Source organism: Ascaphus truei, chromosome 4 (assembly GCF_040206685.1).
Source record: "Ascaphus truei isolate aAscTru1 chromosome 4, aAscTru1.hap1, whole genome shotgun sequence".
NCBI classification, from domain to species: Eukaryota; Metazoa; Chordata; class Amphibia; order Anura; family Ascaphidae; genus Ascaphus; species Ascaphus truei.
Window position 1 is genome coordinate 123369303 of NC_134486.1, and position 25478 is coordinate 123394780.

At 47.6% G+C, this 25478-nt stretch overlaps 1 protein-coding gene across 1 annotated transcript in view; it reads right to left on the reverse strand.

Moving 5' to 3' along the window:
• Window positions 1-25478, reverse strand: part of ADGB (androglobin) — a 542000-nt gene that overhangs the window by 358491 nt on the left and 158031 nt on the right. The window contains exon 12 of the mRNA XM_075596533.1: window positions 15469-15565. Within this exon, the coding sequence (XP_075452648.1) occupies window positions 15469-15565 (97 nt within the window). The remainder of the gene's footprint in view (window positions 1-15468; window positions 15566-25478) is intronic.

The following is a 25478-nucleotide window of genomic DNA, read 5'->3' on the forward strand; positions in this document are numbered from 1 at the left end:
AACAGATCATGGGAATAAGTGCTTCAGACATACTGTAAAAGTAACATTAAGGAAGGAGTCCCTGCTCCGAGGAGCTTACAATCTAATTGGTAGGTAGGGAGAACGTACAGAGACAGTAGGAGGGAATACTAGTAAGTGCGTCTGCAGGGGGCCAAGCTTTATGTGTCATGTGTCCATGATTATCCAGTGCTACTCAAATGCTTCTTTAAGCAGATGTGTCTTAAGGTGAGTCTTAAAGGTGGATAGCGAGGGGGCTAGTCGGGTATTGAGGGGAAGGGCATTGCAGAGGTGTGGGGCAGAAAGTGAGAAAGGTTTAAGGCGGGAGAGAGCTTTAGATACAAAGGGGTAGAAAGAAGACATCCTTGAGAAGAACGCAAGAGTCGGGATGGTGCATAGCGAGAAATTAGGGCTGAGATGTAAGGAGGGGCAGAAGAATGTAAAGCTTTAAAAGTGAGCAGGAGAATTGAGTGTGAGATACGTGATTTAATCGGAAGCCAGGAGAGGGATTTCAGGTGGGGAGATGCAGAGACAGATTTAGGAAAGAGTAGAGTGATTCTGGCAGCAGCATTTAGGATAGATTGTAGGGGAGACAGGTGAGAGGTAGGAAGGCCGGACAGCAGGAGGTTGCAGTAATCGAGACGTGAGAGAATGAGGGCCTGAGTCAGAGTTTTAGCAGTTGAGTAACAGAGGAAAGGGCGTATCTTTGTGATATTGCGGAGGAAAAAGCGACAAGTTTTAGAAACGTTTTGAATATGAGAGGAGAATGAGAGTGAGGAATCAAGTGTAACCCCTAGGCAGCGTGCGTGGGCTACTGGGTGAATGATCGTATTTCCAATAGCAATGTGGAAGGAGGTAGTAGGGCCAGGTTTGGGAGGAAGTATAAGGAGCTCTGTTTTTGCCATGTTAAGTTTCAGTCGGCGGATGGCCATCCAGGATGATATTCCAGAGAGGCATTCAGAAACTTTGGTCTGTATAGCAGGTGTAAGGTCAGGGGTTGAAAGGTAAATTTGTGTGTCGTCAGCATAGAGGTGATATTTAAACCCAAAAGATGTGATTAGGTCACCTAGAGAGAGTGTGTAGAGAGAAAAGAGAAGGGGTCCCAGGACAGAGCCCTGGGGTACCCCCACAGTGAGATCAATAGAGGAGGAGGAGGTGTTAGCAAAAGAGACACTGAAGGTACGATGGGAGAGGTAAGAGGAGATCCAGGATAAAGCTTTGTTCCGAATACCAAGAGTATGGAGAATGTCAAGGAGAAGAGGGTGGTCCACGGTGTCGAATGCTGCAGAGAGGTCGAGTAAAATGAGCAGAGTGTAATGACCTCTGTCTTTGGCAGCGTGGAGGTCGTCAGTTATTTTAGTGAGGGCTGTTTCAGTAGAGTGAGCAGTGCGGAAGCCAGATTGTAGAGGGTCTAGGACAAAATAGGTGTTGAGAAAGTGTAGCAATCGAGAGAATACAAGACGTTCAAGGAGTTTGGAGGCAAAAGGCAGGAGTGAGACAGGTCGATAGTTAGAAGGACAGGTAGGGTCAAGCTTGCTGTTTTTGAGTAATGGTGTGACTGTTGCATGCTTGAAGGATGATGGAAAGGTACCAGAGTAGAGGGAAGAGTTTAAGATCTGTGTGAGCATAGGGATTATAGAAGGAGCAAGAGGTTTTAGGAGATGGGAGGGATTGGGATCAAGAGGGCAAGTGGTAGAGGGAGAAGAGGAGATCAGCAGTGATACATCCTCCTCCGAGATAGCGGAAAAAGAGTCAAGAAAGGCAGGAGGAGAGTTGGGAAGCAATGTGGGATGGGAGGAGGCAACAGATGGGATGTTCTGCCGTATGGACTCCAACTTTTCCTTAAAAAAGTCAGCAAAGTCCTGAGGTGAGATGGAGGAAGAAGAGGAGGCAGCTGAGGGTGGTCTGAGTAGAGAGTCAAAGACAGAAAAGAGACAGCGTGGGTTAGACTTGTGTGTGTTGATTAGTGATGAAAAGTAGGTTTGTTTAGCTTGAGAGAGGGCAGAGTTGAAACAGGATAGCATAAATTTGTAGTGAATGAAGTCTGCGAGCGTATGAGATTTCCTCCAGAGGTGTTCAGAGGAATGAGTGGAGGAACGCAGCATGCGTGTGTGGGAGTTTAGCCTGGGTCTGGGGATAGAAGGGCAAGGACGGCAGAGAGAAAGCGGGGCATGAAGATCAAGAGAGGAAGATAAGGCAGAGTTGTAGTTCCTGACCAGGTTGTCAGGGTCTGAAGCAGAACTGAGAGAGGAGAGGGAGGAGCGTAAATTGGAATCAAGAGCTGGTAGGTTAATAGAACGCAGGTTTCTGCAAAAACGAGGGCGAGATGGAGATGGAGATGGAGAGAAGCGAGAGAGAGAAAATGAGATGAGGTGATGGTCAGAGAAAGGAAAAGGGGAGATGAAGAAGTCGGAGAGAGAGAAGTTTTTAGTGAAAACCAGGTCTAGGTAGTGTCCATCCTTGTGGGTGCTGGCTTCAGTCCACTGTTGAAGGCCAAAAGAAGAGGTTAGAGAAAGAAAGCGGGAAGCCCAAGGGAGAAAGGGGTCATCAATGTGGCAATTGAAGTGCCCAAGGAGAAGAACAGGGGAGTCTGAGGAGAGAAAGAAAGAGAGCCAGGATTCAAAGTGAGAGAGAAAGGCAGAAGGGGGATGAGTAGAGGAAGGTGGGCAATAGATGACCGCCACATGGACCGGGAGAGGAGAGAAGATCTGGACTGTGTGAACCTCAAAGGAGGGAAAAGCAAGAGAGGGGGGAATAGAAACTGTTCGGCAGCGGCAGAGAGAGGAGAGCAGGAGCCCCACGCCTCCACCCCTGCCACCAGGGCGCGGAGTGTGGGAGAAGGAAAGGCCACCATAGGAGAGGGCAGCTTCCAGAGCAGAGTCAGTCTGAGTAAGCCAGGTCTCAGTTATGGCAAATAGGAGCAGGGAGTGAGAGAGAAAGAAGTCATGCACAGAGAGGAACTTGTTAGAAAGGGAGCGAGCATTCCAAAGGGCACAGGAGAAAGGGAGAGAGGAGGGAAGGTGGCAGGGGATGGGTATGAGGTTGGAGGGGTTAACACCAGAAGGAGTAGAAGTTGCATGTGAAGGCGAGGACGAGAACATGTAGAAATAAGGCAGGGACCAGGATTGGGAGAGATATCCCCAGAAGCAAGGAGGAGAAGCATGGACAGAAAGAGAATGTGTGAGGATGATTTGTAGGGGTGTGTTTTATTGCAGGAGGTATAGCTGTGTGGTGACAAAGGGCGCAGGTAAGAGAGGAGTTCATGTCAACTGAGAAGTGGTGAAGTAAGGAGAGATGGCGAAATATGAATAGAGTTAGAGACATGGTGATGCTGGTGGAAGGAAGTGCATAATTTGAAAATAAGTGAGGTTACAGCAAATATAAAAAGTAAAGGCGGCATCACAGCAATAGTTAAGTGTTAAGATGTGCAGTCTGGGATGATATCCTCCTTTCCAGCGTAGATCAAAAGCAGGAATCAGAAGCAGTAGATTGTGTCCACTTTTTCCACTTCTTTTTGACTTCCTTTTTTAAACTTCCATACTACTTTAAAGATTTCTACTTAAAAGCATTTCTGCTTAAGAGCAAAGGCTGCAGGCAGCAATGGCTGTTATATAGCCGGTAGGGAGGTGCAGAAGCCAGACCCTAAGTACTACTATTAGGTAGTAGATAGGGATTCTCCTTAGGAGCAGTGCGGTCTGCCGGTGAGCAGGCACTGTAAGTTATCATGTTATGCGATAAGAACTGTCATGTATTTTTATATACATACTGTTCTTATGTTTTGCAGTGATGCCTGGAGGAAGGTTCTGCAAATTTAGATCCCAGCCGGGCGTTGGGGTTCACCAGGGGGAGAATGTAGCCATGTATAAAAATGGTATACCGTTCTTTCTCATGCTGGCAGTAAACCTGGTAAGTATGCAGGATTGCCAGCATCAATCATTGAGGTTTCCCCTCACACCCTGGTGAGGTGTCATATGTACACAAGGGGAGTGGTAACATGCTCTGTGTCCACCATTAGTGATACAAGAGGTGTGGCTATTTTCTGAGTATATATAAGACACAACACTGCCAAAAATAGGCACAACCTGCCATATCGGTTACAGTGATACTGTATTCTCGGGGCAAGCCACGCTCAGGTCTATATACAGCCTTGTGCATGTATATACTGCGCCCGATGCTACACACTCTCATTAGCTGAGAGATTCTTTCTTCCGCTCTGCGCCCAGTAATTGCGCCCCCCTTGTTCACCATATATCTCTATCGTTTCCCGTAGCCACCCATCCCTCTGATCCTCTATCTCCTGCATGAGGGGTTCGGGAACATATGGGTACTCTAATCCATGTGAGCTTTTGTACTTTGCTACAATGGCCCTTTCAGCTGGGCTGGCCCTTATCAACTTGGGGTTACCCACTCTCCCTGGCAGCACCCATGACAGGGGTTTGTCCGGTTCTACCGGATCTTCCAATTTGCTTGGACCCAATGGCTCTATTAGCCCTCGACTAATATCGTACCATCGGTCCTGCATTGCTTTCAAATGAGCCTCCTCCGTGAACTCTCCCTTGGCCCACCAATAGTCTACCACCCCATCTCGCTCTAAGATGAACCTGGTTCTATCCACCCATGCCTCGTATCTCTCAAATAAGGGGGCCCACCACCGGGTCTCCTTAATCTCCTCTGGAGCTGACTCCACTGACTCTCCCTCTTCTAGTTCCCCCCAGGAGGACACCCCGGAAGTCCCGGCAGACCGGGACTGAGATCCTACCCTCTTGAGCCTATTCTCTAGTGTGACACTCACAACACTTAAGCAGTCACTCGATATGGACACGTGCCAAGAGTACCTCCCACCCACCGAACCATCATCGGATGTAACATAGTCCAAGCTCCCCCCAGTCCGTTCATCAGAAGTGACCCGGGAATCCCCTGACATCCCTATACTCGATGAGGAACCAAAGGAAAAGGTGGTTGGGACCGGGGCTTTAACTAGGGCCTTTGGTTTAGCTAGGGCCGGGGATTGGGCATAGGGCCGGACAGTCGGTATTCGCGGGGCTGCGACCCGCTCTTCACCGCTACCTGGTCCGGTGCCACCGCATGGGCTCTCCGCTTCTCCGGTCTCACTGCTCTTCACCTTCCGCATCGATCGCCCGCTGCTCTTCGACTTAGGCGAACGGTTGACACTGTTCGAGCGATGAGGCGCAGTCATATCCCAATCAGCTCCGCCCTGGCCGCCGGAAACGACATCCTCGAACGCCGTGACTTGCCGCCATCTTGGGTTGGGTCCCCAAGCGAGACCTCTTCCTCCACTACGACATCTGGCAACGCCTTTTTCCGCTGTGGCACCGCTTGGGCCTGGCACCGTCCCCCCTCCGCCGTCGCCACCCTCGGAGCCTGGTAAAAGCATGGACTTTGCTTACCACTCCGTGGTGTCGGGGTGGATCTGCCGCCATCGGAACCGCTGGTCACCACGGCCGTGGAACTTCGCCTCTCGGGCTGCCGCTGCACGGGCGATATCCTATTCCGCTCATCGACGACACAGGTGAGTGGCACTTTCTTGATAGTACTGCCGCTGTGGCTCACCGGCGGTCGGGTCGTCACCGCGGTAGGACTTGCAGTTTCCTCGTCCGAGGAATCCAACTGTGCTTTAGGAAGGGACTCTCCGCTCGGTGAGCGACGGTGAGCTTCCCTTTTATCACCGCGTCGGTGATTGTCTCTCTCGTCTGGCTCAGCTTTGATAGCCGTGCCCGATCCCCTTTCTCCGGGATCAGTAGACTCCCTCTAGAGAGCACCGGGGAGTTCCGCCGATATCATGGCCACATCTCCCGCGGCTTCTACTGCCTGGACCGGCACGAATGTCGGCATTGGCCACAGATATTGCAGGCCACATTGCGCGCATTGCGCTGTAGTGCTCACAGCACCCTCCGGCAGGTGACACTGTAGGCATAGGCATGCCACTGTCTCGGTACCAGCCACTCTAAGTATCAGGAAGCCTCCTGGAGCCGAGTAGGGATGGGTTGATATCAGAGATCCCTCTTCAGATTTGCAGGCCATGGTCACTATAGGAGGCACTCTCAATAGTGGTCCGCTCTGCTCGCTGGCTCCTCGCAACTGAAGTGCAGGGGCTGGTTTGGTAACCCCTCCTCCAGCTAACTCCATCCGCATCCGCCAAAACTGGAAACCACTCCCCCTGGTTGAGATTAGGGGGAGGTCCCGTAAATCGGTCAGATGACCCAGCACCGGGGCTGAGTTAGTCATAGTCCATGAGGGCGCGGCTTCAGCTTTCGCGCCATACTCCCCATCAGAGTGGGGTTTTCCTGTTGGCGCCACTCCTGGCCAACTCTCTGCAAGTTGAGAATTTGCAACATTTTCTGCAACTGGCCCACGCGGTTTCCCAGGGAAGCGGGAACCACCATTTTGGTTTGCAATGTCAATCTTGTTAATGGTTGAGGTAGCATTTGACTGTTTGTACGTCGACTGGCAAGCAAGTCCATCATGTTCCTCATATCTCACAACAATGTCCTCCTCACTGTCCTCAGGGTTAGTACCCCAAAGTCCTAGGCAGGACCAACACGGTGCAGCCTCAGCTTTCGCACCACTCCACAGCAGGCTCACAAAAGTCTCTTCGGTAGCTTGCTCTTCACCCGCACACATGCCATGTGCGCTCTCTCCCTCGGCCTCCGTCCGCCATCTTGGACCTTCCGCACCGCGCGGATCCTCCATTCTTGCGGTCGCCATTGGGTTACTGTATATTGTTTTATTGTACATGGAGCTCCTCTCTGCGGGGCAGCTGCCACACAGATACAATAAAAATGCCTTGTGCACCACCTTGTGTACCTAATTGAGATCTGACTCGTGTTTGCACTACCTCAGGCTAGGCTCACTCTTTCTGTGTCTGCTGTATCTCCTTCCTTCCAGTCTGTGCTCCCTTCGGTAAGTGGTCTGGAATGGGCTAGAGTACTCTGGCTCTTCCATGCAGTACTTGGGCGTCTACCTACTGTTGGTCAGTCTAGCGCAGATCCTCTCCAGGATTCCTGACCTACGTTACCAGTTTATCCCTTTAGGCGTCCCACCGTTAGCACTACCTCAATGTGACTAGGACAGCTATAGTCCGGCTCCAGCCCCACTAACTCATTGCAGGATCCCAGGTCATCCGTGCGGTCTGCAGTTCCAGCAGCTCCCCTGACTACCCCTGGCTCCGTCCCACGCAGAACAAAGTGGCAGCAGACACTCTCCCTGTTTCCCAGTGTGCCTAGCAAAAGCCTGTCCTGTTGACAGGTCTCTCAGCAGCGCCTCCAAATGTAACGTGTATTCCCTCTAGTATGACCCACCCAATCTCATATTGGCCCCTGTGGTCTATCCAGCCTCCATTACATGGTCATGTCTGGTGGTGCACCTGTCGGCAACAGGACTCCTGAGTCTCCCGCATGATGGTGTTCGGGGATTGCAATCCAGACAGGCAGCTGAGGTAGTGTGTGCGAGTCCTACCTATATCACGTGCAGCGCCTCCACCTCATCAGGATCTCTGCGTCCGCAGGGAGATAGGTCTGATGAGGAACTCCTTCTTGGTGGTGACTTCCACTGGAGAGTAACTTCACACTCACACAGTGGGGTTGTCTTTGAACAGGGCATCTTTATTGATGTTGGTATGGACAGACTGCCCCTTGCAGCGATTAGCTCAGCCGCACATCTCGCCGTACTGTCCCTTGAAAGGTACGCCATCCCAACGTAGTGGGATCCCCTCTCCCCGCAGGGAGATCACCCCTGTGCCAGGTCCCTGGACACAGTGTGGCCTTGTCAGGCTTGATGCTACTTGATGTAGAAACGGGCCACTAGTTACTGCACTAGTGGACCCCCCATTTCCCAAGTCTCAACACAGAATTATTCCTTCAACTCTCTCCAACGCTCTCCCCCAACACACTAACTTTGGGCAGTGCCGTGCCTTATATACCTCAGGAAACAGGCACATCTCTGATGTCACTAACTGTGGACTCAGAGTATGTAGCCACTCCCATCCATACATAGGGCACCTCACCAGGGTGTGAGGGCAAACCTCCATGATTACTGCTGGCATCCCTGTAACTTACCAGGTTTACTGCCAGCAGGAGAGACAACTGCAGACCATTTTACAGCATGGCTACACATATATAGATATATGTAAGTCACCACTCACGCGATGCGCGCGGCGCTCGTGCACACACACTCAGCCGCGATCGGCGCTTAGCAAAACAAAAATTCTATACTTACCGCGCGCTCAGCTGGAACTGTATTTTTGTATTCTTAATTTTTACTTTATTATGCAAATAAAACATTTACTTCTCTAAAAATACTTTTTGGTGTGTTTACGTTTCTACTCTTCATATTATAAACACACTTTAAGTACTGTACAGCTGCAGCTGCCGGATGTAGACTTGCCTTGAGATTTCTGCACTAAAACCCATCAAACGCTGCGAGCCTGCTCTAGACCATCTCACGAGTTACTGTGAGATAGCCACAGTTTTTCCATGGCAAGTGGTCTAAGACCGACAGCAGCATCTAAGAACAGTACAGGATTAAACATGTGTGATATCGGATCGTGCACACATGTATAAGTGACAGGTTGCCTTGCAATTAGATTTTTAAGAAACAATAACTCGCGATCGCCCACTTGAGTTTCTGGGCGGTATTGCAGACAACGCTAAATTTCAATTTCTGCACTCTTTCAAACCACAGTAAACTCGTGGCTAACTCGCGTGAAAATTTCCTGAAATATCACGTCTAGCCTCGGCTAGCCTTGGATTGCTTTGCGAGAAATGGTCGAATACCGGCGACTGCAGCTGTACTTCACTATAGTATGCTTCTCTATTTAGTACGACTGCAACCAGAAGCTACAGTACTGTCAGGTAGATTCACAGCTGCACTCTCTATACCAGCGAAGTAACACGCATAAAACACAAGTGGATAATCTTCATTACCATACAAAGAAGGATATCCCATTTTTACTCTTGATATACTATACCATGATGGGTTTTTCCCCTTTTCTTTTGCGCTTGTCTTTTTGTATATATATATAAATATGTGTATATATATATATATATATATATATATATATATATATATATATATATATATATTAAATCAGCGCTACAGTGTTTACGCAAACAAAGAAATCAATGAAGTGAGTATGTGTAGTGTGAATAGCTGATTGCTAGATGTTACAGAAATATCACTTATTGTATTAAGGTATATAAACATACAATGGCTTTTACAATATTGCCCTCATGGCATAAACCAATTATGCAAATATAGTTAAAGTGATCTTAATTTATGTGATAGTGCTGTATCTAGCAATCAGTAATAAATGTGAAGAAATGCTGACAGCTAAAAAAAGGATGTGATAGGAGACAAAGCAGCTTTCAAAAGAAACCAATTCTTAAAGGAAACAAAATAAAATAACAAAAAAGTGTGCGCTCCAATATACAGATAAATTATGTATAATTAAAGGGTGAATAATAAAATAGATGAATGTACACTCAAAAAACAATGTTTTTTTATGAAAACTAATAGGTGCAAAAAGGTTACACTCAAGTTCGCTGTGGAGCATGGGGAGATTACTATATATAGAAGGATTAGGTTTGATCCTCTTACAGCCACTCCAGAGTGGTTAAAATACCACCAGGATAAAAGATGCAAATTAGCACCAAAGTACAACTCTGTGAACTCATTACAAGACGGAGATAAGACCCCTAAAGAATGGAGTCTAAAGGCCTCATTCAGAAAGCCTCGATAAGGCCCTTATCGAGCACTTATCGACCAAAATGGCTACTCATATTCAGAAAGCCTCGATAAGTGCTCGATAACGGCCTGTATCGACGCAAAATTTTATCACCAACAGAAATTCGCCAATTGAGCGCCGCTTATCGACCATTTTCTGAAGGATCATAAACTCGCACGATTCAGATACCCGCGAGTCGACTGTCGCAGCCCATCGCAGCCCTAAAAGGCGTTCTTCTCCCCAAATCCAATTCACCTCAAACTTTAGGTAAATTGGTGGGAAGATGGCCTCGATGAGCTGCGATGTGTCTGGACTTAAAAAAAATCAGGCCCTTTTCCTGCCTCGGATTGATGCCGGGGGTCTCCGGAGCTGATAGCCATTAATAGCAGCTCCGGACCCCCCCCCGGCATGCATCCGAGGCAGGAAACATGCATGTACAGCAACTTCATTACCTTAGCGGCTAACCGCTAAGGCAATGAAGGGGTTAAACACCCGTGCCAGGCTTACTGTAAAGACATACAATACAATACAATACAATACTGTGGCTAGCGAGGATGGGTGAAGGGGGAATTTGGCCCTTAGTGGCTGTTTAGGCCTTGTGGGGGGTTGCGGGGGGACTTAACCCCTTCATTACCTTAGCGGTTAATACCGCTAAGGTAATAAAGGGGTTAACCCAACCGCTACCCCCCCCCCCCCACAAGGTCTAAACACCCATCCTTAGGGCTAATACCCCCTTCACCCATCCGTGAGGCCTAAGCACCCACCCCGGACTGACTATACCCACCCTGTACCCATTGAGTAGTATAGTGGTACATCATACCCATATAATAATAATATGGGCATGATAAGCCTCTATAGCACTCAATGGGCACCCTAATGACAATACATTAATACACAAGACACACAATAATAAAAACCTAACTAAACTCCAAAAAAACACACTTCACTAAAAAAACAGTAGCCAGCTAATCCAATCAATACAAGCAGTAACAATATCAACAATGAATTAATTAAACCATTACCCAATCAAACCAATTAATTCCTAAACCAACTCAAAATGAATAGTAACACTAACCAATCCAAACAATGAATTACTCCAACATTAATGAATTTAAACAGTAAAATAGAAAGAAAGAAATTCTAACAATATCTGAACTAACCATAAAACACATTAGCTAACATAATATAACATTAAGTACAAACGAACACCAATCGCAAACCTTTTATTACATTAAGCATGAACAAACAAACAATGACATCCACATAATAAATATTATATTATGTTAGCCGCTCTCTCTGCAGCAGAAATGAATCGCCAGGTTAGGCCTTTTCAGAGGCTCGGTGCTCTCGCTGGCAGCAACTCGCCCGTTTTGGGAATTTTGCTATCACTGGTAATCGAGCCTTTCTGAATACCGTGATAGCAACACCCAAAAAAACGTAATTTTAAAAGCCCTGGCGATAATTTTTATCAACCCTCTCTGAATGAGGCCCTTAAGGTTCTCGAGGAATCTCTGCACCGACAAATATTGTAGATGCCACCAGGTTAAAAGATGTAAGATAGCATCAAAAACCCACTTTGTGAGCTGGTAACGGCATGGGAATTGGACCCCCAATAAGGGATTGTGTCTGATGTGCTTGTTGGAATCTCTGCACAACAGAACTTGTGAGTGATGATAAGTGACACTCTCTTACCTCAGTGTTGCCGATAGTATCTAGCTGTTAGAATAGGGGGGGGAGGGAGGGGGACTGAGAAGAGCTCTACAACCATACAAAGAAAATAAACAACCTAATTAATTTAAAATATAATAGGCGGTGAACCCAGGAGCAAAACAGAATAGGTAAAAAGAAAGAGGGTGCAAAGCCCAAAGACAGAAAATTGCTGAAACTCCAAACACAGGGCACTCAAATAGGTATGACAGGTACAAAAAAAATGATAATTTATTGTTCAAAAACAGATTTATAAAATGGACAAACAAAGTAAAAACCAATTAAAAAAAACAATACACTACTGTAGATCACAAAAAAAATATTCAGGCCAATTGGCTGTAGCAAGCAGCATAAAGATAAAGTAAAGGAAGCAGCACATCTCAATAGGTCAAAATAAAAACAAAAATGTGTCACAGAGATCCCAAATAAACAGAAGGGGTTAAAATAACCCCACCTGGATGTAGGGGATAGCTGTCCAACCGTATAGAAAATCCATCAGGTGTAACAATCATATGCACATAATCATGAAACATGCAATGAGCATAAACCAGCACAAAACTAGACGCAAACCCAGAAATAAGATGATAAACTCTCATGGAACACTAGTATAGTGTCATATGTTATGTCAAATATGATGTCATCCATTGATATAAACAGCAGGTTAAGTGTAAATAGACAAAACAATGATGGAACATCTAAAGGTATTGAAATCGGGAATTTAACCAGAGACATGCTGGATATACGTCCTAACAAACACTCGGTAAATACGAGTGTATAATCTAGTACTAATGTCCATTAGTGACAACAGTTGTGCAGGGAATGATCACTGGCATGAGGTAAATGCCCGTGGATCCCGAATCCCAATTATCATGGTGAACAAAGTATGCAAACATGTGCTAATGCAAACATGCTGTTAACAGGACAGGACCAACTTGAACTCAGATACTGCAAAGGTTAAATCACTGTAGTGACTGCATGTGCCTGAATAGCTAATGAGCATGATAATCTAGCTGCGTATAAAAGCAGATTTAACGTTCACAAAAGTCCACCGCTCTATCGTCACCCCAATATGAATATACTCAAGATTTTAGGGGAGACGTTAAGGTTAACCCCTTAATTACTATAGCGGTTATTAACCGCTAAGGTGGTTAAGAGGCTAGGGGCCATTAGATTGTATTTTTAATGTCTTGTTGCTGGCATCGGAGGAGATGGCCCTGCAGTATGCTGATGAGTACGCCCTTCATGTTGGCATGGGTAAGTAGAACGGTTTTTATTTACTTTATTTATGCTGGGTGGCTAATGTTGTGTTTAATAATGGGCAAATAATCTATTATCCATATCTGGATAATAGTTATTTTGCACATTACTGTACAGTATGTGTTTTGTGGGGGTGGGGGAGGTGTATTTATTGAAATGTAAGCCGTGTTTTTGTTTTTTAAATAGGAATGGTACTGCAGGCCAGCGGGGACCCACGGGGACCACCCGAGGACCCACGGACACCCACAGGGACCACCCGAGGACACCCACGGGGACCACCTGACATCCATGGGAACCACGGAGGGCCTACAGACACCCGTAGGGATGACTCGGGGACCCCCAAACACCTGCGCAGACCAGCAGTGACCCCAAAAGGGGTCCACGAACACTCGCGAGGACCACCTGGAGGCCCACTGAGTCGGTCGGGGACCACCCGATGGCCCCCAGACACCCGTGGGAACCCCCCAGGGTGCCCTGTGAGGCCTGCAGACACCTGTGGGGACCACCCAGGGACCCCTGCCGGCCTGTGATATTAATCCTGTGTGTAAAAAAAGAAATAATAGTTTTATGTGGGGGCATAGGGGGTGGGTTGTGTATTGGTGGTTATTACATATTTTAATTTTATTACTAGTGTATTATAGTAGGGGGCCTCCGGAGCAGAACCATGTTGTTTTGAGGTCCGGGGACCCCTTGCTTCCCGGGATACAGGCCCCGTTATGAGGTGCCGGTATTTCCTCCTATCCATGTGCTAGCTTCTCTCAAATATTTTTGAGTTGTTGAAATATTCAGTCTGCACATTGCTTTTACTATTGTCCACGCTGTGGTCCATTAAAAGCCTTTAAGTGAATGGACTTTAATGTGTCTTCCAGCGCTGGAAGGCATCTTATAAAACAGCACCACTTGGTAATATGGTACGAAAATGCAGTCTCCATTTTGCTCTAATTCTTGGTTCTAGTACTAAATCCATATAATACAGAGATTGGATTACAAAGCCAGTCTCTGGTACCGTAAGAGAATATATCCCGACTGTTATTGTCATAGTCATTTACTCCTAGTCAAGGAGTAGAATTACAGGAGCCAGTTCCTTAAGCTCACCACAAGTCAGTGTACAAACAGGCAGTTCAGAAGAGTAACAGATTGTGCAACCACATCGTTCTCCTGCAGTCTACCTGAGCTCTCTGTCTCAGCCATTATATAGCTCTAGCAGCCTGGTTAATGAATCCAGTGCACTTGAAACTGATGAATTAGCTCTGAAGCTCTAGGTATTGTTTAGTCTTTTTGTTAATAAGAGACAGGGTGTATTTCTCTATCACAAAGGCAACTTTTTCTACAACTTCATAAAATCAGCTGCTGGAACAGCACAGAACTTCAATTATCGACAACAACACTGCAAAACTCACCAAACTGTCTACAATAAGTGTACCAAACCCACTTCAACCCACCAATGCTTTGACACACATTATCTGCCATACTGTACCTCAATACACTACTGCCCATACTTTCCGATTCTAAAGGCTATCCTGTCATGGTCTTTCGCTCTCTCAATAGAATTGGAAAGTACAAAACGTATAATCTTTGAAAGATAACAGGAATCTAAGAATATAAATTGTCAGAAAAGGTATACTTAAGTAGCCTGTAACATATAATAAGGAAATTACATGCAACTATACTATTTTCATTTGCTTATAATTTATAGAAGACAGTTTACATAATTATTTTTGTTACCATCAACAGTTTACTATGGCTTTCAATATTATAATTAATACAACCATTTAAAGTTTTTCACGTAGAACCAAAATAGCTCCAGTTTTAAATTGTTTAAATGAGTCTTTTGATCTATAATCATCAATTTGTATGAAACGGAAACACATGCCCCTATTACATTCACAACAATAAAATGCAAGTTTTAGTAAATATCAAATATATAAAAATAAAGAGTAAGAAAGAAAAGCTTTTACATAAGCATTAGATATATCTTTAATCTGTGAAATTGTAGAGACAATCATTCATCTATTGCTTTGCAATATGAAAACACTGAACCAGTTAAAAATATATATTATAAACAATGCATAAACCATTTCAGGTCAACCTATGGTCAATGACAAACAAGCTGTCTCTCAATGTTAGCTGGCAACATAACAATGCAGGAAAAAATTGTGTTCGAAAGACAAGATCAGCAAGAAAAGCAACATGGTTAAAAATGTGGAGAATGTAGGAAATTCAGCGCTCGTGCTGCAGGTATATAGTTTGCTGGAAGCATTAATCCCCTTGCAGCATGTGTGTAGAGCGTCTCCCCAATGAGCTCCTAGAGCAAGGTGACCCCCAAGATGGGGGGCACCTTGAGATGAAAAGAAGAAAAATGCACACAATGCGCACCAGGGATTAAAATAGTGTAAAATATTTATTAAAACAAAAAAATAACTGAGGGGTACAACCCCACCTCAATGGCAAACAAGCTGTCTCTCAATGTTAGCAGGAAACATAACTATGCAGGAAAAAATTGTGTTTGGAAGACAAGATCAGCAAGAAAAGCAACATGGTTAAAAATGTGTGTTGTAAGAAATGTTTTGGAGAACCTGAGGTGATGTTAGTGCATTGCCAAAGTATTATGTTGTTTATTTTTGGTATTGGTAGCTTTCAGTATTTCTTTTTGGAACAATGTTTTGTTTCTTCCCTCTAAAATAAAGCCATATCCCACCTTAAATGTGGACAATATTTGGTTAAAACCATCTTACAAAATAACAATTACTGTTTGTTATACTTACACTTCTGATGGTACGTGTACAATGTTTGAATTCTGTCGAAAATTTAGAAATGGGGTGGTAATTTCAATAAACTGGTCAGATTTTTTCTCTTTGAGTTCTGTGGATGAAAAATGCATTCAAGAATTGCAGAAGAAAATAGTTTGTGAAGATATCCCAGTTCATTTTTATTCAAAATGATGTACTTAAAAATAGGTAGTATTGCGGAAAGAAAAAAAGGATATACTGTAAACAGGGACAGAAACAAATTTCCATGCATATCTCTTATAACTCACACTAAAACTGTGGGGCCTATGCAGAGAGCTGCGAGAAGCCCTATCTCGCCATGTATTTGCCAAATATGCCCATAGCAAATCCTGAAATGCTGAGAAACTGGCCATATGATTAAAATCCGCCGATTTTTGGTTTCTTTAAAAAAAACTCGCCAGATGGGTGGCGAGAAGCAATATTTCTCCAGTTTTAAAATCCGCCGTATTCTAGTAGCCCCGATCAGCATCTCGGCGCTGATCGGGGCTATAAAATGGAGAGATTTTCTCCAAATCGCTCCGCCAACAAAAGTTGGCAAGAAGCTGGTGCTGAGCGGCGACATATGACATAGGAAAAAAATCTGGCCCTTTTCCTGCCTCGGATTGATGCAGGGGGGCTAGAGAGCTGTTACCCGGTAATATCAGCACCGAAGCCCCCCGCCATGCTTCCGAAGCAGGAATAATGCATTAACAGCCCAATTCATTGCCTTCACGGGCAACCGCTAAGGCAATGAAGGGGTTAACCATCCATTACCATGCTTTCTGTGGGGAGCGGCAGTGGGATAAGGGGGTAGTAGGAATTTGGGGTGGTGTTTATGGTTTCCGGGGGGGTTGCGGGTCAACTGAACCCCTTCATTACCATAGCGGTTAATACCGCAACGGTCATGAATGGGTTAAGCCCTCAAGCGACCCACCCGCAACCCATAAACAACCACTGTGGGAGCTATTACACACTGCACCCATCCCTGCATATATATATATATTCATTTAGTTTCCACGATCTCATTGGTTGTAATCCCATGTGACAACGCCATGTTGGTTTTGTTGACGTCATGTAAAAGGTAAATGAAGCACAGCCATTCTGATTGGCTGGCTTCATTTCCTTTAAATGACGTCATCATTTGTGTTAGCCGTATACAAAATCACATGCTTTTCACGGACCAATCAGGACCGTGAGAACCATTTGATGCAAAATGTGACGTCATAGGCCTATAAAAGCCTATGTCGTCTCATTTTCCAGCTTGACGCCATGGGGAGAGAACCTCCCCTCAGAAGAAGATGGACCTGTGTCACAGAAGAAGAAGCCAGAAGACCCCGAAGACCCCGCAGAAGGTGAAGAAGATCCCGAAAAGAAGACCACAGACGGTATGGATTATAAAGACAAGAAAGAAGACACCATATTGGATTACAAAGGTTTATTATTTTATGGGTTGCTGGTTCCTGTCTTTGGATTTGTTGCAGACATAGCGGTTTCCCCTGAAGTCGGTCATTGGTCATCTAATGGTAAGTAAAGTCAAGAAATGTATTTTATTTAAGTTGAATTTTTTTTTCTCAAAAGTCAGATGATTTTTTTTAATGTTCAATTCATGGCCATGTATGTATATATATCCGTCTGAGCTATATACATACATGTTTATTAACGGGTTGTTTTTCAAATGTTTATTGCATTTGGTCATGTATTATACAACTCTTTTCCCTGTTTGCTTACTATTGTGTGTGTGAAATGTTATGTAGATTTACTTTTCTCATTTAACATGATGATGATTGCATGGGTATATGTTGGGACCCTGCCTTAATGGTTTAATGTGGCTTATTTGGTGCATTTAGCTTGTGTACGATCGTGTTAGTTAGAAATAAATTTGTTTTTGCAATGGTTTTGTGTTTGCATAGCAATCTTGAATAGTGTATTTTGTTTAGATTTGCTTGTAATGTATTTCTGATGGCATTAATTGTGTGTTGATAATGTATTATTGTCGACTTGCTTTGTTTATATAGAATGTTTACTTTCAATCGTGTATTTGTTTTGGACCATTGATTGCAATTGTGTACATGATGGAAATATTATTTGCTTCATGTACATATTGTTCAATTGTAAGTTTTATAGCACTTTACTCTTTACTGCTTTGGATAGGTGCTTGCTGTATTCTCTGATGATATGTGTTTTTATTTTCATTTGGATTTGTTTTTAATTTGGCAGTGACGTTGTCAATTGCAGATCGGATGTTTTACATTGCTACATGCATATCCTTTCCCATTTCTTTGTAGATTGCTTAATCAAACCTATATTTTACATATATTTTTACAGATATATGTAACATAATATATATATATACAGTGTTCGACAAATCGCCCAAAAATCTACTCGCCCAACAAAAAAATCTACTCGCCACCTAGTCCCGCCCCAACCCCGCCCTAGTCCCGCCCCCAACCCCACCCTAATCCCGCCCCCAACCCCGCCCTAGTCCCGCCCTAGTCCCGCCCCCAACCCCGCCCCTTTAAAAAAAATAGAATAAATTCATAGTAAGAACAACATTTGTTTTTGACATTAGTTTATTTATTGTATTACATTATACTACAATTAGTCCTTGTTACGTGTGTGTGTGTGTGTGTGTGTGTGTGTGTGTGTGTGTGTGTGTGTGTGTGTGTGTGTGTGTGTGTGTGTGTGTGTGTGTGTGTGTGTGTGTGTGTGTGTGTGTGTGTGTAAATGTTCCTGAACCCCATAACTAGTGCCTGGACGCCCCCGCGTCACAATATTTAAAGCAGCAATCCCGCCTGGGATCTTACCTGATCCGCAGTCCCTCAATGTCCAGGTACCCCATTCCCGCAATGTTATACATTGGAGGGGAGGTGTTCCCTACCTGTCTTCTGGGTTAGGGGGGATTCCTATGTCTTCCGTGTGAAGCTTGAGTCAGATCTGGAATAAAGCAGTGTAGGTTATTTAGGTGTAGTATAGGGAAGTTAAGATATATAGGGTAAATAAGAGATCCAGAGTGTGAGAGAGAGACAGAGAGAGACACACACACACACACACACACACAGAGAGAGACACAGAGAGAGACACACACAGAGAGAGAGAAAGACACACACAGAGAGAGAGACACACACACAGAGAGAGAGAGACACAGAGAGAGAGAGACACACACAGAGAGAGATACGCACAGAGAGAGAGAGACGCACAGAGAGAGAGAGACGCACAGAGAAAGAGAGAGACGCACAGAGAAAGAGAGACGCACAGAGAAAGAGAGAGACGCACAGAGAAAGAGAGAGACGCACAGAGAAAGAGAGAGACGCACAGAGAAAGAGAGAGACGCACAGAGAAAGAGAGAGACACACAGAGAATGAGAGAGACACACAGAGAATGAGAGAGACACACAGAGAATGAGAGAGACACACAGAGAATGAGAGAGACACACAGAGAATGAGAGAGACACACAGAGAATGAGAGAGACACACAGAGAATGAGAGAGACACACAGAGAATGAGAGAGTGCGACAGAGAGAGTGCGACAGAGAGAGTGCAACAGAGAGAGTGCGACAGAGAGAGTGCGACAGAGAGAATGCGACAGAGAGAATGCGACAGAGAGAATGCGACAGAGAAAATGCGACACAGGGAGAGGACGACAGGGAAAGGGTGAGGGTGACACAGGGAGAGGGAGAGGGTGACACAGGGAGAGGGAGAGGGTGACACAGGGAGAGGGTGACACAGGGTGAGGGTGACACAGGGTGAGGGTGACACAGGGTGAGGGTGACAGGGTGACACAGGGAGAGGGTGACACAGGGAGAGGGAGAGGGTGACACAGGGAGAGGGTGACACAGGGTGAGGGTGACACAGGGTGAGGGTGACAGGATGAGGGTGACAGGGTGAGGGTGACACAGGGAGAGCGTGACACAGGGAGAGAGTGACACAGGGAGAGGGTGACACAGGGAGAGGGTGACACAGGGAGAGGGTGACACAGGGAGAGGGTGACACAGGGAGAGGGTGACACAGGGAGAGGGTGACACAGGGAGAGGGTGACACAGGGAGAGGGAGAGGGTGACACAGGGTGAGGGTGACAGGGTGAGTGAGGGTGACACAGGGAGAGGGAGAGGGTGACACAGGGAGAGGGAGAGGGTGGCACAGGGAGAGGGAGAGGGTGACACATGGTGAGGGTGACACAGGGAGAGAGTGACACAGGGAGAGAGTGACAAAGGGAGAGGGTGACAAAGGGAGAGGGTGACACAGGGAGAGGGAGAGGGTGACTGGGTGACAGGGTGAGGGTGACACAGGGAGAGGGTGACACAGGGAGAGGGAGAGGGTGACACATGGTGAGGGTGACACAGGGAGAGAGTGACACAGGGAGAGAGTGACAAAGGGAGAGGGTGACACAGGGAGAGGGTGACACAGGGAGAGGGTGACACAGGGTGAGGGTGACACAGGGTGAGGGTGACACAGGGTGAGGGTGACACAGGGTGAGGGTGACAGGGTGAGAGTGACACAGGGAGAGGGAGAGGGTGACACAGGGAGAGGGTGACACAGGGTGAGCGTAACAAAGGGTGAGGGTGCCACAGGGAGAGGGTGACACAGGGTGAGGGTGACACAGGGAGAGGGTGACACAGGGTGAGGGTGACACAGGGAGAGGGTGACACACACTCACTCACAGACACACACACACTCACACACACTCTCACTCACAACCACCCTCTCACTCACAGCCACCCTCTCACTCACAACCACCCTCTCACTCACAACCACCCTCTCACTCACACACACCCTCTCACTCACAACCACCCTCTCACTCACAACCACCCTCTCACACACCCTCTCACTCACACACACCCTCTCACTCACACACACCCTCTCACTCACATACACCCTCTCACTCACACACACACCTTCTACACTCACACACCCTCTACACTCACACACCCACCCTCACACACACACACACACACACACCCTCACTCACCCTCTCACTCAGACACACACACACACACACACACACACACACACACACACACACACACACACACACTACAAGAAACGGAGCCGGGAGTCCCACTCACCAGAGGTATGTTGGTATCTGGGGCCTGCGGGCGACATCGGGGGCCTGCGGGGGACATCGGGGGCCTGCGGGGGACATCAGGGGCCTGCGGGCAACATCGGGGGCCTGCGGGCAACATAGGGGGCCTGCGGGCAACATCGGGGGCCTGCGGGGGCCTGCGGGGGACATCGGGGGCCTGCGGGGGACATCGCGGGCCTGCGGGGGACATCGGGGCTGTGTGGGAGCCTGCGGGGGACATCGGGGGGGGACATCGGGGCCTTGTGGGGGCCTGTGGGGGACATCGGGGCCGTGTGGGGGCCTGCGGGGGACATCGGGGCCGTGTGGAGGACTGCGGGGGACATCAGGGCCGTGTGGGGCCCTGAGGGGGACATCAGGGCCGTGTGGGGGCCTGCGGGGGATATCGGGGCCTGCGGGGGACATCGGGGGCCTGTGGTGGACATCGGGGGGGTGTGGGGGCCTGCGGGGGACATCGGGGCTGTGTGGGGGCCTGCGGGGGACATCGGGGTGTGTGGGGGACATCAGGGCCATGTGGGGGCCTGCGGGGGACATCAGGGCCGTGTGGGGGCCTGCGGGGGACATCAGGGCCGTGTGGGGGCCTGTGGGGGACATCGGGGCCTGCGGGGGACATCGGGGGCCTATGGGGGACATCGGGGGCCTGCGGGGGACATCGGGGTGTGTGGGGGACATCAGGGCCATGTGGGGGCCTGCGGGGGACATCAGGGCTGTGTGGGGGCCTGCGGGGGACATCAGGGCCGTGTGGGGGCCTGCGGGGGACATCGGGGCCTGCGGGGGACATCGGGGGCCTATGGGGGACATCGGGGGCCTGCGGGGGACATCGGGGGGTGTGGGGGCCTGCGGGGAACATCGGGGCTGTGTGGAGGCCTGCGGGGGACATCGGGGGGGTGTGGGGGACATCGGGGTCGTGTGGGGGCCTGCGGGGGACATCAGGGCTGTGGGGGGGGCTGCGGGGGACATCGGGGCCGTGTGGGGGCCTGCGGGGGACATCGGGGCCGTGTGGGGGGCTGCGGGGGACATCGGGCCGTGTGGGGGGCTGCGGGGGACATCGGGGCCATGTGGGGGGCTGCGGGGGACATCGGGCCGTGTGGGGGGCTGCGGGGGACATCGGGGCCGTGTGGGGGGCTGCGGGGGACATCGGGCCGTGTGCGGGCCTGCGGGGGACGTGGGGGACATCGGAGGTATGTGGGGGCCTGTGAGGGACATCTGGGCTGTGTGGGGGCCTGCGGGGAACACCGGGGACATATGGGGGACATCAGGGCCATGTGGGGGACATCGGGGGTATGTGGGGGCCTGCGGGGGACATCAGGGCTATGTGTGGGCCTGTGCGGGACATCGGGGCTGTGTGTGGGCCTGCGCCGGACATCGGGGCTGTGTGTGGGCCTGCGCGGGACATCCGCACGGGCACAGCCCGATGGGAAATGTGGCCGGACGGGGACGCGCTGGATCCAGCAGCCAAGCAACCAACTTTGCGCGCGCGCGCCCACCCCCCCCCCGGTCAGACCAATCAGGGAGAGGATTTATATATTTAAAAAAACATTTTTGAAAATTTTGGCGCGAGCAGGGGAATTCAAAGAGCCGCAGCAGCCTAAATCAACTCGCCAGCGGCCTAAATCCACATGCCACGGGCGTGTGGTTATCATTAATTGTCGAACACTGTATATATATACATATATATATATATATATATATATATATATATATTTATATATATATATATATATATATATATATATATATGTATGTATATGTGTATATATATATATATATATATATATAAAGAGAATGATGAAGCCACTCTACAAATGAATGGGTAAAGGGTGGCTTAACCCAGCGGTGCGCAATCTGTGGGGCGCGACCCCCAGGGGGGGCGCGAGACTGCCGACGGGGGGCGCGGGGTTTACAGAGGCCCCGCGCGCTTCCCGAAGGCACTTAAATTAAGTGCCGGGGAGCTGCAGGGCCTCTGTAAACCATACTTACCCGTGGCTCCGGCGGCTTCCTCCCGGCGTCGCCATGGCAACGCGGCGTCAAAATGACGCTGCGAGGTCATGTGACGTCACGTTGCTATGGCAACGTGACGTCATTACGCCGGTGCGAGGGTAAGTTGGGGTTGGGGGGGGGCGCGGGAGTGAGGGGACAGCCGGCAGGGGGGCGCAGGGAAAAAAGTTTGCGCCCCCCTGGCTTAACCCATTAATTACTTTAGCGCTTATTAACCGTTATTGTTATTAAGGGGTTAAGTAACCCCACAATATATTTGCTATATGGTGTGCGTGGGTTATGTATAGTTTTTTTAATAATTGTTATGCTTCTTGCAGGTGTGTGTATTGTTTTGAATGTGGGTATTGGGGGTAGGGGGTATTGTCCCCAAGGGACGGACAGTAGGCCTCCCGGTGTGTTGGGGGTGATGGTGGTTATGCCTCACAGGGGTGGGTAGGAGGGTGGGGTGTATTTATGTCAAAATATTTATGTGTCTTGTAACCCGAGGGCCACCGCCAGCCTATAGTACCATTCCTGTGCCTAAAAAAATAACTATGGGTTATGTATAAAAGGGGGGTTTAGGTGTTGTTGGGGGCACAGAGCCTGATTGTGATGTGTATTGCAATGTTTATTGGGGGCCATTGTCCCCAATAAACATGCTACTGTGACTTATCCTCTTCATTGCCTTAACGGATAGCCGGTAAGGTAATGAAGCAGCATTACTGTATTTTTATTATTAGTGTACATGTGCAGAGGGTCTCTGGACATGAACCGTGTTGGTTTTAGGTCCGGGGACCCCCTGCTTCCCGAGATACAGGCACCTTTATGAGGTGCCAGTATCTCCTATGAATGGAAATGTCCCGCGTCACGTGATCGGGCTATCTCAATGCATAGGAGATACCGGCACCTCATAACGGGGCCTGTATCTCGGGAAGCAGGGGGTCCCCGGACATAAAACCAATGCGGTTCATCCCCAGAGACCCCCTGCACATCTACAATAGCAATCCTATTGATATGTACACATTTTTTTTTTGCCGCCGAGATTTGTGCAGAGAGAGGCGGATCTCGCTCTCTGCTGACAGATCTCGCCAGCGGAGCCATTCTCGCCAGGGCTCGCCATCTCTCTGCCGGATTCCTCTCACAGATATGCGCACCTTCCTGCATACTGCGAGGGGAATCCGCCAAAAACATGGAGAGTTGTAAGTCTGGCGAATGGCCATTCTTGCAGTTCTCTGCATAGGCCCCTAAGTTTTCACAGGGGTAAAGGAGTATCCTGCATACGGCGAACAAAAACAGCAATAATGTGGCGACTTTATTGCCGTTGCGGCTTTCATTAAAGTAGCAGTCTGCATAAGCCCCTGTGTGTTTTACTGTGAGTTCTAAGAGATATGCATGGAAATTCTATTCTGTCCTGTAATATTTTTTCTTCCTTGCAAGTTTATGCATGCCAACAAAAACACTTAGAGGGAGGTGTGTATTTTGAGTAGCATTGCAAACATTTTAAAAACGTTATATACAGATGCAACCACCAGTATCCGATGACTTGCCATGAAAAATCTGGAGCAATCTCCTAGTAAACTGCAACATTTCAGTGCGATTTCTGCAGCCAGACTTATGGCCCATCGAATGAACACAGTGGGGCTCCCTGAAGGTCCCATTCAAAGTGAATGGGACTGCAGGGATCCCCGCTGTGTTAATCCAATCGGCCATTAGCCTGGTTGCAGAATCTCACGGAAATGTTGCAGCATTTACTGTGAGATAGCCACAGTATTTTCCCATGCAAATCATCGGATACTGGTGGCTGCATCTGTATGTATAAGAAATGACCACTGCGCAGGATGCTTTCTCACGAATTGCTATACTAGCACAAACCTCTTGCTGTCAATCCCTTTATGACCAAATCTCCAATCAAAAAAAGAAGGAAGACAAATGTGCACTGAGGTAAGTATATAACAATTATTTATATCACAAAAGGATAAAATCCTCACTTACAATTAAGTAAAGAAGCTTATGCACCGGAGAATGGGGACCTCCAGAAACCCTGCATTCAGACCACTTCTCCACCTCGCTTCCATATCAAACTCCCCCGGATCCGTAAATTGGGTGTCTCTCTGTAATTCCTACGTGTTTCATACCTCCAGTCGTGGAAGTACGAAACGTATAGGGATTACACTTTTACAGCCTTTTTTCACATAGTACCATTATGCACAGGCTCAGAATCCCCAAAAAGCAAACTGCACCTTTTCTAGAATGCTGCCAAAATGCTACATTCTAGAATGCAGACAAAATAATATTTATATACACTACAGAAATTATTAAATTAAAGTCTAAAGTAAAATTCTTCCTCTTCACCACTACAAATGTTATTATCCTCACTTCAGCAGAAGTTTATGCTCCCATAATTAAAATATTTATCCTAATGTGGCATGTAACACAGTTTTGCAGCATGAAGGCCTCCCACCCCCGCCCCCCCCCCCCCCCACCCTCCAATGTGCACAGATGCCCCCGTCGGTCAAACGCAGAAGTTGGACCGAACTTAAATTTGCTGTCCAGCCCCACAGGAGGTTAAATGGTGAATTTCAGCCACAAAAAACCTGGCTAAGAACAACATTTAACTAGTATGATATTGAAATCTACCTTAATCCAAAAATATGGATAAACTGTTGAAGAATACAAACTTGATCGTTTTTATGCAGCAGCTCTTTTGTGAGATGGTTCTGAAATGCACTGACGTTATAGAAAGAATGGAAAGAGCTGAGCAAATGCTAAGAATAAGTCACATTTTATTTATGAAAATAGAATGATGTTTCAGTTAAAACCTAACAATGACGGATGGATCTTCATCCGAATATAACAAATAATGAAATAAAGCCACAATTTATACCCTAACAAACGTAAACGGGAACCGGCGTAACAAGCATTGGGCGACCTCAGCTACGGAAAAGCGCACCAAG